Source organism: Bos grunniens, chromosome 16, assembly GCF_055505025.1.
Source record: "Bos grunniens cultivar Pamir isolate PY7600 chromosome 16, Bosgru_T2T1.0, whole genome shotgun sequence".
Lineage (NCBI taxonomy): Eukaryota > Metazoa > Chordata > Mammalia > Artiodactyla > Bovidae > Bos > Bos grunniens.
The window spans coordinates 24,691,489-24,707,561 of record NC_141180.1 but is presented as its reverse complement, the minus strand read 5'-3'; the positions used below and the strand labels follow the sequence as shown (position 1 = coordinate 24,707,561).

The following is a 16,073-nucleotide window of genomic DNA, read 5'->3' as shown; positions in this document are numbered from 1 at the left end:
TATAACCAAGTACCAAAACCTGAGTGGCTTAAAACAAATTGAGTGTCTCTTGGTTGTGGAGGCTGGAAGTCTGAAATCAAGGTGTCAGCAGGGCCACATTTTCTCCGACAGCTCAAGGGGAGGATCCTTTCTTGTCCCTTCCAGCCTCTGGGGTTTGTTGGCAATCTTTGTGTTTTGTTTTTTTTTTTTTAACTTTTTTGTTTGTATTGGAGTACAGTCTATCAACAATATTGTGATAGTTTCAGGTGGACAACAGGGGGACTCAGCCATACACATACATGTATCCATTCTCCCCCGAACTCTCTTCCCATTCAGGCTGCCATATAACATTGAGCAGAGTTCCCTGTGCTATACAGTAGGTCCTTGTTGGTCATCCATTTTAGATATAGCCGTGTGTACATGTCCATCCCAAACTCCCTAACTATTCCTTCCCCCCATCCTTCCCTCTGGCAACCGTAAGTTTGCTCTCTAAGTCTGGGAATCTGTTTTTGTTTTGTAAATAAGTTCATTTGTATCATGGCTTTTTAGGATTCCATTATATAAGGGATATCATATGATGTTTCTCTTTCTCTGACTTACTGAGAAGTCATTCTCTAGGTTCAGCCATGTTGCTGCAAATAGCATTATTTCATTCTTTTTACTGGCTGAGTAGTGTTCCATTGTGTGTGTGTATATGGATACATACTAATATATATCTTCTCTACCTGTTCCTCCGTTGATGGACCTTTAGGCTGCTTCCGTGTCTTGGCTCTTGTGAACAGTGCTGCAGTGAACACTGGGGTGCCTGTTCACATGCCTGTCTCCTCCTTGAGTGTCTTCATCTTGTCTTCCATTTGAATGTGTCTGTGTCCAAATTTCCCCCTTTTGTAAGGATCGGTTCCACCACCATGAAGACCTCATTTTAACCCTATATCTCTAGACCTCCAAATGAAGTCACATTTTGAGGTGCTGGGGTTTAGTACTTAGATTTATCTTTTTGGTAAGGGGACACAATTTAACTCATACCACTGCTGAGTCTCTGGCTCCAAGTAGACACTCAATGATTGTTTAAAGAAGGAATCAGGATCTACCATTTACTGTCTGTGTAGTTTGGGCAATTTATCTAATCTCTCTGAGTCTTGCATATAATTAGTGATCTCAAAATGGTAACCATTATTAATTTTGCAAACTAGTACATGGAGGACCTGGCGAATGCCTTATGTTGTTACTATGAGGTCTGATAAAGTCATGAATTAAAAGCACCTGACACTTAGTATGTGGTCAATAAATGGCAGTTGATTTATTAACTAAAATATGCACTGTCTGAGGTGATAGAACGTCTTTCATTTCCTTGCACACAAAACACAGCCGCTGTGCTCAAGAAAAGTGCACTGGTGTCAGAGAACATAGCTATGTAAAGTTGTAACTTCTCTGCTGGAAAATCCTTGGCCAAGAGAACTAGAGCAGGATGAGGAAGAAGAAAAATGCTCAGATTTCCTTTCTGTGTGTACCCAGAAGGATACCAGTCTATATGTAAGGCGGGGTCTTGGGGCAAGCATCTTTATCAGTGACCTTGATGGGTGCACTCAGATGAATCACTTATTAAGTTTGCAAATGGTAAGAACCTGGAAAGGAAAGTGGGCATCTTGGATGAAAGACTACATTATAAATGGAATCTGCAAGATAAAATATAATGAGGATAAGTGGTGGGTCCAGGACATGTATGATATGCAAAAATTGGGAAGATGTGGTTTAATGTGGAGATCCTCAACCTTTGATGGACATCAGAATCACCTGTGCAGTTTTGTGTATCTGTTTTTTAAATAGAGATGTCAGGGCATATCTCAGACCTTCTGAAGTAGACCCTCTGGTGGTGGTACTTAGTAGGTGTCCTTGGTTGACAAAGGTTGAAAACCCCTGGGGTAACTGGGATTTTCTGAGGCTCTGGGCTGAGGCTGTTATTGAGGGGTAACGTGTCTGTGACATTTTGTTCTGGGTTAGTCCTTCTAGAATATGAAGTCTACATGAAGAGGGATTTTTGACTGTCCTGTTAATTGGTGATTCCTGAGAGCCATTACACTCCATGGCATGGAATGGATGCTCAGTGAATTGTTGAACGAATGGACTGAGTTCTGGGAATTTTTCTATGAAAAGGGAAAGACAAGAACACGTCTAGATGTAAATGCCAATTCTAGAAACTAAGTGGGAAGTTGGTAATATAAGTTTATAATACAATATAATAGATTTTAATTTGCAAGTGCATAAATTAGAGAGGTGAAGCTGTTTTGATTAGGGGAGAAGTAGGAAGAGACCAGGCCTCCCTGGTGACTCAGATGGTAAAGAATCCACCTACAATGCTGGAGACCCTGAGTTGGGAAGATCCCCTGGAGGAGGGCATGGCAACCCACTCCAGTATTCTTGCCTGGAGAATCCCCATGGATAGAGGAGCCTGGCGGGCTACAGTCTATGGGGTCACAAAGAGTCGGATATGACTGAGTGACTAAGTACAGCACAGTATAGGAAGAGACCATCCACCTGCTGAATGGTCTCTGGGAAGAGGAATTAGATGTATTCTCCATGCATACCAAGGGTAGACATCCTTGAAGGAGCAGCCACTTCAAGTGGCCACATTTGGAAGAGCTTTCTCTAATGTGTTCAGTGGTCTGAAAATGGACATCCATCAGGAAGACTTTTCTCAGCTTAGGGTTCAAGCAGAGGCCAGTTGTTCCCTGTCATAGATGACAGAGAGTCTTGCATTGCACAGACTATGGAACCAGGTCATCCAGACGAATGCAATCTTGAAACATTTGTAACCTTGACCAGCCAAAAGTCTTCTCTAATTTTTCTTTCTTGTGTTATGTTTATGAAGAAATTGATAGTCCAACCAATGTGGTCACCGACCGAGTGACTGAAGACACAGTGGCGGTCTCCTGGTACCCAGTCCGGGCGGTCATCGATAAGTACATGGTGCGCTACATCTCCGCTGACGGGGAGACCAAGGACACGGCGGTGCCCAGGGAGCAGAACAGCACTGTCCTGACAGGCCTGAGGCCGGGGGAGGCCTATGAAGTCTACGTGTGGGCTGAGAGGGGCAACCAGGGGAGCAAGAAGGTGGACACCACGGCCCTCACAGGTAACAGGAGAAGGGGAGTCGTCTCTTATTCTTATTCTCTCCCATCTCTAAATAAACAGACTTCCTCACGGCAGGGAGAAGATTGATTCTTGAATTAGGAGACCGAATCCCACCTAGCACCAGCTCTTTTGTTTGCAGGGGCAGGGGGTTGCCAAAGCAATTTTAAATTTCTTAATTATGAATTTGTCTCCTTTTTAACCTCAAGCAAAAGAGGTCACCCTTTTAATTTGAATCAGAAGGTCATACTTACGTGGGTTGAAATTCCACATGCGACTCCCTCAGAGCAGAGGAACACTTTCTAATTTTCATTTTTTTTTTGGATGTGAAAACTCAAAACATTTGGCTGACAGTGAATTTGAATGCTTATCTCAGCTTGCAGTGATGGCACAGGCACTGTGTGTGTAATCTGGAGCTGTCTTTCAGACCATGAAAATGGTTTGCCTCCTGAGTCAACATTTACCAAGTGTACCAATTCTAACTTTATGCTTTCCGAAACTGTAAGGGCTCCCTCACTCCATCCCATCATTCTGCTTGGCTGGGGCCTGCAGGTGTCCTGAGGCTGCATGGGAATGTATATCCCAGACATTCCTTCTGCTTAAACCCTCCTCTGGCACCAACTTTGAATTCAGAAAGCCTAATCCTGGAATCCACGACGTCCCACACACGTGACAGGAATCCTAGAAAAGTATTCACCTATTGATAGACTTCTGTTTTGGACAGTCTCTTAGTGTCAAGATGCTCAGAAAAGCTGATAATCAATTAGCAATACGGTTTCAGAAGCTTGACTGTCCAAGTTTTAATCTCAGCTCTACCATTTATTAGCCGAGAGATTTGGGGCAACTTATTTCACTTCCATTCCTCAAATTCCTGTCTATTAGATGGGGCATGTGACTCTCAACATCACTGGGTTAGTGTCAGGATTACGTGAATTATTAATCCATGTAAGTACCTGACATAGAGGTGGTGGTGGTTTAGTTGCTAAGTTGTATCCAACCCTGGGGCTGTATGGACTGTAACCCTCCAGGCTCTTCTGTCCATGGGATTCTCCAGTCCAGAATAATGGAATGGGTTGCCATTTCCTTCTCCAGACCTAGGAATTGAACCCAGGTCTCCTGCATTGCAGGCAGATTCTTTACCAACTGAACTACAAGGGAAGCCCCTACCTGACATAGAGAGTGCTACATAAATCATAGTCGTGCTTATTTCTTGAAATGTGTCTTAGTCTGCTTGGGCTGCTATAGCAAAACACCATGGGCTGGTTGGCTTAAACAACAGAACCTTATTTCCTGCAGTTCTGGAGCCTGGAAATTCCCATGATCTGGATGCCAGTTGATTCATTTATTGGTGAAGGCCCTCTTCTCGACTTACAGATGCTTCCTTCTTCTTTACATGCTGGAGAGGAGGAGGTTCTGGTCTCCTCTTTTTCTCAGAGAGACATTAATCCCACCATGGGAGCCCCATCCTTATGATCTCATCTAAAGCTCATTCCCTCCCAAGGGTCCCTCCTCCAAATACCATCAAATGAGGGGTTAGATCTTCGACATATACATTTTGAAAAGACACAAACATTCAGTGCACAGAAATGTTAATCCGCATTTGACCTGGAAGCATTTCACGGTCCATAGCCTCCTGAGGCCACGTGGTCTTTGTCTCCTCCAGGGGAAGAGGCAGTTGGCAGTAAGGGTGGTGAGATCTAGATTTGTTTAAAGTCAGGGTCAGAAAACCTTCTACAGAAGGCCAGAGAGTAAATATTTTCAGCTTTGGGGACCACACAGTCTCTGGTGGTCTACTCCACTCTGCCACTGAAATGAGAAAACAGCCATAGACAGTATGTAAATGAACTGGCATGACTGTGTTCTAATAACACTTGATTTATGTAATCAGGCAGTGGGTCAGATTTGGCCAATGGACTGACCGTAGATTACCAGATCCCGGGTTATATTACACGTGGCCTTCCATTTACCAAGATTTTGGGTGTTGTGAATAGAACACGTGGGTCAACCTTTTAAGAAAACATTTGTTTATTATTTATGTTGACAGTGCTGGATCTTCGTTGCTGTGCACGGGTTTTCCCTAGTTGTGGCGAGAGGCGCCAGTGGGGCTGCCCTAGCTGTGGTGCACGGGCTCTTCGTTGAGGTGGCCTCTCTGGTTGAGCAGCACAGGCTCTCGGCTCGTGGGCTCAAGTTGTTGTGGTGCACAGGCTTCATTTCCCTGTAGCATGTGGGAGCTTCCCGGACCAAGGGCTGAACCCATGTCCCCTGCATTGGCGGGTGGATTCTTAACCACCGGACCACCGGGGAAGTCCCTGGGTCAACCTTTTTAAGACAGCGAAAGTTGTAATAAAGAAGAGGTTTCCCTGCTCACAGATGAGGGCGGTGTGAATAAGTACCACGGATTAGAGGAGCTACTGGTGCGGTGCTGCCGGGCGTGTCAGGCACGGAGCCGGGCTCTGGGGGTACAGAGGTAGAAGACACGGTTTGCGCTCATACGTTGCTCACAGTCCTCTGGGAGGAGAAGACAAGTGAAAAAGATAAAGTGCAGTGACTTACGTTGTGTTAGCATAACCCTGGAACTATGGGAGTCTGAAAAAAGGTAGGGGTGAGAGCGGTCATGGCAGCCCACAGGCGGAGGTGACGCCTGAAGAGTCTAGAAGGATGGGCGGCTGTTGGCAGTGGGAGCAGCCCATGCAAAGAAGGACAGGGAGGCCTGGCGTGCTGCAACCCATGGGGTCTCAAAGAGCCAGACACGACTGAGCGGCTGGACAGCCAAGGTGTGGGAATATGACAGGCTGGTTTTCATGGCTTAACATCAGCTTATCTTGGTAATGTTATCTTTAGTGGTATTTATGGTGGGTGGGTGAGTGAGAGGGGTGGAGTGTGGAAAGATGAAGCTGGGACGGAGAAGCCAGCTCCGAATCCCAGGATAAATTGTCCTTTCATGTCAGCTGTTGGTGGTACATTCCGAGCTCCTGTGCTCCTTCTGGCATGTTCTCCCTTGTCTGTGTATCCCACTGAGCTGGCCTGGCCACACTGGCAAGTTATGGTGTAGAGGTCTGAAATAAAGCTGTTGTCATAGAAAGCTCATCCTTTCAGAGGTGGTTTTTGAAACAGGAGAGTAAAGGCATGCTAATCATTACACCTGATTCCTTAGATTATTGACCTTTTAAGGGTTTACGTTTTGAGGACAAAGTGATATTTCATACCTTAAGTGACATTCGTAATAGCAAAGAGCTCATATTTAAGATTTACTATGCAATATCTCATTTACCATTCATCATAAACAGAGGTAGGTACTGATATTTCCTTCTTTGTAGAGACAAGGAGACCAAGACTTAAGTTGTATAGTTTGTTCTAAGTTGGCAACCAGGATATAGTGGAACCCAGGTTTCAACTGCATAGAAACTCAGACAAGTAGGATTATTTTTATCCACCTAGACATCAAATACTTTAAAAGTCTCCCAGTTCTCTGGCCTCAGACATAATGTTTTATATGGAAAGAACTGACAGCTTCTACTTATTGGATATTTTTCTTCCAAAAGAAAATATTAGATCTGATGCAAAGATTTATTGAAGTGTAACTGCTTTCCAGTATAAGGAGTCAGGAACTAAAAGAGTACATTATGTAAATCCAGGGTAATGGAGAAATGTGTATATGAAGACAAATTCTTTTTATTCAAAGGTAACTTGTAGAGAAAAGTTTATAGAGTTGAGACTCAATATAGGCTTTGTCTGTAAACCTTACTTTTCATTAAATGCAAATGGCTCATTCTTGGAAATTTCAGACCACTTGCTTAATTAAACCCATAAGTTATCCCAACTATTGGCATATAACACACTCTGAAATTTGTTGAGGTCATCATTTTGGTTGTTTGTGTGCTGGCCTTTCACAAATTAGTGAGTTGGCAAATGGTACACTTTTTTATCTCTTAAAGAAATTGACAGCCCTCAGAACCTGGTGACCGAGCAGGTGACGGAGAACACAGCCACCGTCTCCTGGGACCCGGTGCAGGCCGTCATCGACAGGTACCTGGTGCGCTACACCTCTGCTGACGGAGACACCAGGGAGGTTCCGGTGGGGAAGGAGCAGAGCAGCACCGTCCTGACGGGCCTGAGGCCGGGTGTGGAGTACACGGTCAACGTGTGGGCGCAGAAGGGGGACCGGGAGAGCAGGAAGGCCGACACCAAGGCCCCGACAGGTAACAAGAGAAAGATGGTCAATGGGGATTGAAGTTTGAGGGTGTGGATTTGGGTGTGCATGGTGACAAAAGATGTGTCTTGAGTTGAGAGACTTTACAAAGCAGAGACTGAAAGCTCAAAGGAGACAGTGAGTTGTAGTGGTGATCTCATCATGCTGCCCTTCCTGACGGTGACAGCTACTCGTGGAGCCACTCAGCTGACTAGAAGACAGAAGGAAAGCTGTGCAGTGGCTGTGATTTTAGCAGACTCAGTCAAGATACTGATAGGATCTGGTCATTGCAATGATTATGATAGTACTTCTATAACGATTGCTTGGGAAGTAGCCCCTGATAGAATGGTAAATTAGATACCCCAAAATCATGCCAGGTACTTGATGGATTGTTTTTTTTTTTTTTTTTTCAGCACTTTATTATTTTTTTTTATTTGATAAATTTAACGCCTTTTATTGCCATACCTCATTTTACTGTGCTTTGCTTTAGTGAGCTTTATAGATACATGTTTTTTTTTTTTTTTTCTTGTTAATTTTCTGTTTAGTTGATCTATCCATAAGTGTGAGTGGGGTATTAAAGTCTCCCACTATTATTGTGTTATTGTTAATTTCTCCTTTCATACTTGTTAGGATTTGTCTTACATACTGCGGTGCTCCCATGTTGGGTGGATATATATTTATAATTGTTATATCTTCTTCTTGGATTGATCCTTTGATCATTATGTAGTGACCTTCTTTGTCTCTTTTCACAGCCTTTGTTTTAAAGTCTAATTTATCTGATACGAGTATTGTGACTCCTGCTTTCTTTTGGTCCCAATTTGCATGGAAAATCTTTTTCCAGCCCTTCACTTTCAGTCTGTATGTGTCCCCTGTTTTGAGGTGGGTCTCTTGTAGACAACATATGTAGGGGTCTTGTTTTTGTATCCATTCAGCCAGTCTTTGTCTTTTGGTTGGGGCATTCAACCCATTTACATTTAAGGTAATTACTAATAAGTATGATCCCGTTGCCATTTACTTTATTGTTTTGGGTTCGAGTTTATACACCATTTTTGTGTTTCCTGTCTAGAGAATATCCTTTAGTATTTGTTGGAGAGCTGGTTTGGTGGTGCAGAATTCTCTCAGCTTTTGCTTATCTGAAAAGCTTTTGATTTCTCCTTCATACTTGAATGAGATCCTTGCTGGGTACAATAATCTGGGCTGTAGGTTATTTTCTTTCATCATTTTAAGTATGTCTTGCCATTCCCTCCTGGCTTGAAGAGTTTCTATTGAAAGATCAGCTGTTATCCTTATGGGAATTCCCTTGTGTGTTATTTGTTGTTTTTCCCTTGCTGCTTTTAATATTTGTTCTTTGTGTTTGATCTTTGTTAATTTGATTAATATGTGTCTTGGGGTGTTTCTCCTTGGGTTTATCCTGTTTGGGACTCTCTGGGTTTCTTGGACTTGGGTGATTATTTCCTTCCCCATTTTAGGGAAGTTTTCAACTATTATCTCCTCAAGTATTTTCTCATGGTCTTTCTTTTTGTCTTCTTCTGGAACCCCTATGATTCGAATGTTGTAGCATTTAATATTGTCCTGGAGGTCTCTGAGATTGTCCTCATTTCTTTTAATTCGTTTTTCTTTTATCCTCTCTGATTCATTTATTTCTACCATTCTATCTTCTAATGATGGATTGTTTTGATGTGCCATAATGTTGCTAAAGAAGACATTGTTCCTCCCACATTTTAGAGAGTTGGAAGCTAAGGAAGTATGTCAGCTTTATAATGAGGAGTCCTTTGATGTGGAGAACCAGGGGTTACTTTCTCCCTTGACTCCCACCAGGGAATCTGGGATGGGAAAGCCATTGTCTTGTGCTAAGAGGGCTCTAGGAGATAAAAATCTCTGTGATGGGGTGATGGGTATCTCTTATGTTGCTTCAAGGCTTAGTCTTTCCCAAATGTTTTCTTAAAGAAATCGACAGCCCCCAGAACCTGGTGACCGAGCAGGTGACGGAGAACACGGCCACCGTCTCCTGGGCCCCGGTGCAGGCCGTCATCGACAGGTACCTGGTGAGCTACACCTCTGCTGACGGAGACACCAGGGAGGTTCCGGTGGGGAAGGAGCAGAGCAGCACCGTCCTGACGGGCCTGAGGCCGGGCGTGGAGTACACGGTCCACGTGTGGGCGCAGAAGGGGGACCGGGAGAGCAGGAAGGCCGACACCAAGGCCCCGACAGGTAATGGAGCACATATTGTCACTGTGTCACTGCTAAGCTCATGGTCTGTCTAGGTTGGTTTTCCTTCTCTCACCTTAGCAGAAAGAGAGGCTTAAGGATGAGCAGGCTGGTATCCTCGCATAGGAAATTGTGTACCCCTTTCTTCCATGGCGTGGCTTCTCTTAGAATGTGTAGCTTGTCCTGTTTGGTTAAAGACCAAAGTTTAGGCTTTCAACACTGACGTTCCTGCTCACGGTCATTTGTCTGTCTGTGCACCTGCTTTGTTGTTTACACCGAAAACCTTCCCCTTCATAAGGGATAAAAATAAAGAAAGCACAAGTAATGACCATGCTGAGGGATGGGCTGATCCAAAACCAAATTTCTTCCTTCCTCACCAGTTTAAAGCCTTTCCACGGTGCTTATTTTTGTTTCTGCCCTTTGGATGAACATTTTTGGTAGAAATGATGGTGTTTTATTGGTTCAAAATAAGCAAATGTCTAAGTCACTTTAAGCCCCCAATATGTTTCATTTTAGTAATTAAGATATATACATCCAAGTAATTGTACATATTTGAAAGTTAAACCTGCTCTTCTTCATCAGCTTGGGCCATTCGTGGGTGGACTGCCTGCCACGGAAGGGGGTGTGCTTGGCTTCTCTTATATTTCTCTTCTGTTCTTCAAGCACTGTTCTTCCAGAGTGCTAGCTAGACTTTCTGACCCATTAATGTTTTGTGTGTGGGAGTTCAGGGGTCAGCAGGAGGAGAGGTGAGGGATCTCACTTGACAGTAACAGTCACAGCTGGCTTGAGTCTGCCAATGGTGCCCAACAAGGATTAAAACCAACTTTTCCTTCATGGAACACTTCCTTGGTTCTTCAGAGACAGCTCATCTGTCCTCTTCCCTCAACTCTTTCACTGGAGTGATCTTGTGGGTGGGGTCTCTTCACCCTTCTGGATGATTCCCTTCGACAGCTTCTAAAGTAACCCCAGGTGGGCTGTCCTTGCCTTGGTCCACATCTGGCCATGTGGAACGCACAGGCACCCTTTGTCCACGCAGCCAGATATATGTTTTTTTTTTTTTTCCCAACGTTGCAGCATCTCCTTTCTGTGCATCAAGGCAACCAGCAGTTTTTTCACATCTCAGGTATTTTATGCACAGGTCAGACACCAGCGCATGATGTTCCCTAAGCTTTGGTCATGTTTTCTCAACCTGGGCACTATTGATAATTCTTTGTTGCAGGGGTCTGTCTTGTACACTGTAGCATGTTTAGGAGCATCTGTGACCTCTACCCATTTGGGGCCAGGGGCCTCCCTATTCCACACTGAACTGAGGTCACCCCTGGTTGAGAACTTTTGCTCTAGAGTATACCTGTGCAGGTCAGCAAGGGATCCTATTGCAACTGTTTACTCGAGGCTTGGCCCTCACCCATGGGACTCTCTGTGTAACTCTTTTCAAAGAAATCCACTCCCTAAGTCCCACCTCTTTGTGCTCTCCAACCTCATTCATAGTCTGTAGTTGGTTGATCAATCAAGGGCCACAAAACAGTTGCACCCACCTTGGCTTTGGGCCTTCAGGTTGGAATGTAGATACTTATTTTCTTGGGGTCAGGCCTAAGCCAAGATAAGGATGGTCCCACTTGAACATATGATTGTAAGTCTATGATAAGACCTTAGGGTAATGGCTTTTGCAATCAACTATAGGCATATCTCCAAAATATTGTATTTGTTTCCACATTACTGCAATAAAGTGAACATCACGATCAAGAAAGTCACATGAAAAAAAAAAAAAAAGAAAGTCACATGAATTTCTTGTTTGCCAGTGCATATAAAAGTTACATTTACACTGCGTTGTAGTCTATGAAATGTAAATAGCATAATGCCTAAAAAATGTATATACTTTAATTAAAAATACTTTTTTGCTAAAAATGCTCATCATTATGTGAACCTTCAGCAAATTGTAGTACCATTGAAGATCACTTGCCACAGATCACCAAAACCAATATAATAAGAATGAAAAAGTTTGAAATACTATGAGCATTACCAAAATGTGGCACAAAGATACAGAGTGAGCAAATGCTGTTGGCAAATGCAAAATGGTGCCAATAACTTGCTGTGTGCAGGTTTTGATTTGTGAAAAGTGTAATATCTGTGATGCACAATAGAGAGAAGCACAATAAAACTAGGTGTGCCTGTATGTGGAACAGAGAAGTGCTCTTATTCTCTTGGTGAATACATTTTTGAATACATTATCTATGTGCAGTATGGAGAAATATAATCTTGTACATTTGTAAAATATCAACAAACTGCTATCATTTAAAATAGCTTGTGGTCACTGGACATGCACTCTGTGCCAGAAACTGTTATAAAGGGCATGTTATTAACTCCTATGATACTCAACTCTACAGAATATGTACTCATGTTATCTCCCTATGCCTTTTTTCCCTATAAACACTGATAACCATATTATAGTCAAGACCCCTTTCTATATGACGTTTGTTGGTCTTGGTTTTCAGAGCTACCCTGGAGAGATGTACAATAACTGTTGAACACCCCCATTTTACAGATGCAGAGAAGTGAAGTGAATTGCCCAGGGTCACAAAGCAAGTTAATAATTTATGAGATTAGATGCATGCATGGACCAGTAGGGCTCAGAGGTACCTGAGACCATACAACCTGAAGGCAAGATTTACAGATCAAGAAACTGAGGCCCAGCCAGAGACAGCTGGGTTGTCCAGAGCCACGGCTCTCCTGACTCCGGGTCTACTGCTCATTCTGCTGTTCTGTGCTTCCTCCTTGAAAATCCTCAAGTCTGGATGTATAAAGAGATCTATGTCCATGAAACAGCTGAAACCTGACATATGAGATAGGAAAATTATGAGAACAGGAAACTACCCCGCCCCAAGCAACGTGGCCACAAGATTTCACTCTGTGAATAGTGTTTATTGATCAGCATCTTCCTTTCAGACATTGACAGCCCCCAAAACCTGGTGACTGAGCAGGTGACGGAGAACACGGCCACCGTCTCCTGGGCCCCGGTGCAGGCTGTCATCGACAGGTACCTGGTGCGCTACACCTCTGCTGACGGAGACTCCGGGGAGGTTCCGGTGGGGAAGGAGCAGAGCAGCACCGTCCTGACAGGCCTGAGGCCAGGCGTGGAGTACACGGTCCATGTGTGGGCGCAGAAGGGGGACCGGGAGAGCAGGAAGGCTGACACCAAGGCCCCGACAGGTAAGGGAGCATTGCTGTTTAGAAATGGAACCCCTGACATGCTAAAGTCAATGGCTGGTCAAGTTTTGTGTTCCTGAACTGACAGTGGCAGAATCGATGATTTCTGGAAGACCAGGAGGGTAGACTTCTGCCAAACCACATACCATCCCTCACTTCCTTTTTACACATTACATCAAAATAAGGGGCTCACATTTGGCCTCATACTTTGATCTTGCAAAGATAAATGATAATTGGTTTTATCTATCCACTGTCCCTCCAACTGTGAATTTACTTTGTGATAAATCATTAAACATTTCTTCTTGAAAGGAAAGAAATAAGCCACATGTTAGGATCTGTGAGGTAAGTACCTTAGGAAAATGACTTGCGCTGCAATCTCTTCGGAACAAGGAAGTCTTATGGCTTTCTTAGTGGAGAAATTCTCTTTTGATTGCTGTGTACTCCATTCTGAGGATCCTAAGGTTGCACTTTTAAATAGTAGCAGTTCATAATTTTTAAAGCTCTTTCATCTCTGTTTCTCATTTTTTAAGAACAGACTTATTGAGTTATAATTTACATACTATAAAGTCCACCTTTTTATAGTGTGTGTGATTCAGTGGTTTTTAGTATATACAGAATGGAGCAGCCATCACCACTGTCTAATTCAGAATATTTTCATCACTCTTAAAACAAACCCCAGACATTAGCAGTTGTTCCCCAGCACTGCTTCCTCCAGCCTTAGGAAGCTACATACTTTCTGTCTGTAGAGAGTTCCTTATTCTGGACATTTCATATAAATAGATTCATAGAATATGTGGCCCTTTGTGGCTGACTTCATTCACTAAGCATAATATTTTCAAGGTTCACCCATGTTGTAGCTTGTGTCCATACATTTTATTGCTGAATAATATTTCATTGCTTCTGCTAAGTCACTTCAGTCGTGTCCGACTCTGTGCGACCCCATAGATGGCAGCCCACCAGGCTCTGACATCCCTGGGATTCTCCAGGCAAGAACACTGGAGTGCGTTGCCATTTCCTTCTCCAATATTTCATTACATGGATCTAATTCATTCTGTTTATCCGTTTGTCAGTTGATGAGCATTTGGGTTGTTTCCACTTTGGGGCTATGGTGAATAATGATGCTGTGAGCATTTATGAACGAATTTTTGTGTGGGCATATGTTTTCCATTCTTTTGGCTATATACCTAGGAGTGGAATTCCTGGGTCATATGGTAACTCTATGTTTAACTGTTGAGGAGCTGCCAAATTGTTTCCAGAGCAGTGGCACTATTTTACATTCCTACCAGCAATGAATGAGAATTATATTCTTCATTTCATTGGTACTCAGAGGAATTCATTGAGATGGGTAGAGCAGGAATCAATATCCCCATTTTACAGCTGAGAAACCTCAAATACAGAGACGTGAATGATTTCGACAAGTCACAAAGTTAGCTGATGATTCATGGAATATTCATGGAATATTATGGTACCTTAAAATCTGTTTGGCAAGGCCCACATTTTACAAATGAGGATGGAGACCCAGCCAGGGGTGGCAGAGTTGTGCAGGGCCGCTGCTGGCTGATGATCGAGCTGGACCTAGAGCCCAGGTCTGCTGGCTCCAGCCCGTAGCTCCTCCTGGCGGTCCTCCCCTCTGCCTCCTGGGCTGGGATTGGAGTGGAGCTCTTCTGACTCTGGATCCAGTGCCCATTCTGCTGTCTTGTGCCACCTGCTTGAGGATCCAAGAGTCCAGCTGTGGTGAGAAGACCTACATCCATGAAACAACTAAAAATCCACACAGGAGACAGGAAATCTGTAAGAATGGAGACTGCCTCACCCCAAGGAACATGGTCTCAGTCTCTGGTGCTTGCTAATAGTGTACTTTACCTTTTAGACATCGACAGCCCCAAAAACCTGGTGACCGAGCAGGTGACGGAGAACACGGCCACCATCTCCTGGGACCCGGTGCAGGCCGTCATCGACAGGTACCTGGTGCGCTACACCTCTGCTGACGGAGACACCAGGGAGGTTCCGGTGGGGAAGGAGCAGAGCAGCACCGTCCTGACGGGCCTGAGGCCAGGCGTGGAGTACACGGTCCACGTGTGGGCCCAGAATGGGGACCGGGAGAGCAGGAAGGCTGACACCAAGGCCCCGACAGGTAACAGAGCACTGTTCTTTGGGAATGTAAGGCCTGTCATGCTAAGGCTATGCCTCATCTAGTTTTGGTTTCCTGAACTGAAAACTGGCAAAGCTGATGATTTATGGAAGGGCAGGATGGTGTTCCATCATAATGTACTGCATGTTCCATCTCTCATTTCCCTTTAACTGGTTTCTTTAAAAGTCAGGGCCACCTGGCAGCCTCCAAGCTACAAGTCTGCTGTGACTGATGGTCAGGTCCTGCCAGTGCTCCTTCCGAGTGTGTGAGTCTTCTGTTCAGTATTGAGGCTCTCCTGTTGAGTTTGTGATTGGAAACAGAAAATGAAAATCAAATGCCATGAATATTAACTGTAATGTGTTCAAAACTCAACTTCAAAAAGTAGACTTTACATCTACCAAAGTGAGTAGTTGTATGTGGTTTGCTTTACTATAATGAGATATTTGAGGATAAGGATAATTTCTATGTTATGTTCTGGCTTCCCTGGTGGCTCAGTGGTAAAGAATCCACCTGCCATGCAGGAGCTGCAGGTTCGACCCCTGGGTCAGGAAGACCCCCTGGAGGATGGCAAGGCAACCCACTCCAGTATTCTTGCCTGGAGGATCCCATGGACAGAGTAGCCTGGCAGGCTACAGTCCATGGGGTCACAAAGAGTCAGACATGGCTGAAGTGACTTAGCACACACACGCATGTGCATGGGTTTATGTCTGAACTTTTTATAGTTGATTTATAATATTGTGTTATTTTCAGGTGTAACTTCTAGGTTATATTCTCATCTTATTGTGAAAGAGATGTATGATTATATTTCTGTACTGTGATTTAGCCAGCAAACCAGCATTACAAGTGAATCTATGATCTGCTAAAGCATATTAAAACTGGATTTTAATTTTGCCGATTCATTTAACAACATATGTTGAGCATTTTCCATGGGCCCTACTCCCTCCTAGGCAGTGGGAACCCCAAGGGGAGTAGAACATAGCCCTCTTCCTCTGGGAGCTTATATTGGCATCTGGCTGGTAGAATCATCTTGTATGAACTGAGAAGTCTTTGTTGACATGATGCTAGAAACAAAATTTTTAGCTACTGTGGTGTTGGAGAAGACTCTTGAGAGTCCCTTGGACTGCAAGGAGATCCAACCAGTCCATACTAAAGGAGATCAGCCCTGGGTGTTCATTGGAAGGACTGATGTTGAAGCTGAAAGTCCAATACTTTGGCCACCTGATGCGAAGAGCT

The 16,073-nt window shown here is 44.0% G+C and overlaps 1 protein-coding gene across 2 annotated transcripts in view; it reads left to right on the top strand.

The window, feature by feature from the left end:
• TNN (tenascin N) overlaps window positions 1-16,073 on the top strand; it is a 72,910-nt gene that overhangs the window by 29,304 nt on the left and 27,533 nt on the right. For both annotated transcript variants that reach the window (XM_086342442.1, XM_086342441.1), the window contains 5 exons: window positions 2,849-3,112; window positions 7,044-7,307; window positions 9,245-9,508; window positions 12,449-12,712; window positions 14,580-14,843. In XM_086342442.1, coding sequence (XP_086198568.1) covers window positions 2,849-3,112; window positions 7,044-7,307; window positions 9,245-9,508; window positions 12,449-12,712; window positions 14,580-14,843 — 1,320 coding nt within the window. The remainder of the gene's footprint in view (window positions 1-2,848; window positions 3,113-7,043; window positions 7,308-9,244; window positions 9,509-12,448; window positions 12,713-14,579; window positions 14,844-16,073) is intronic.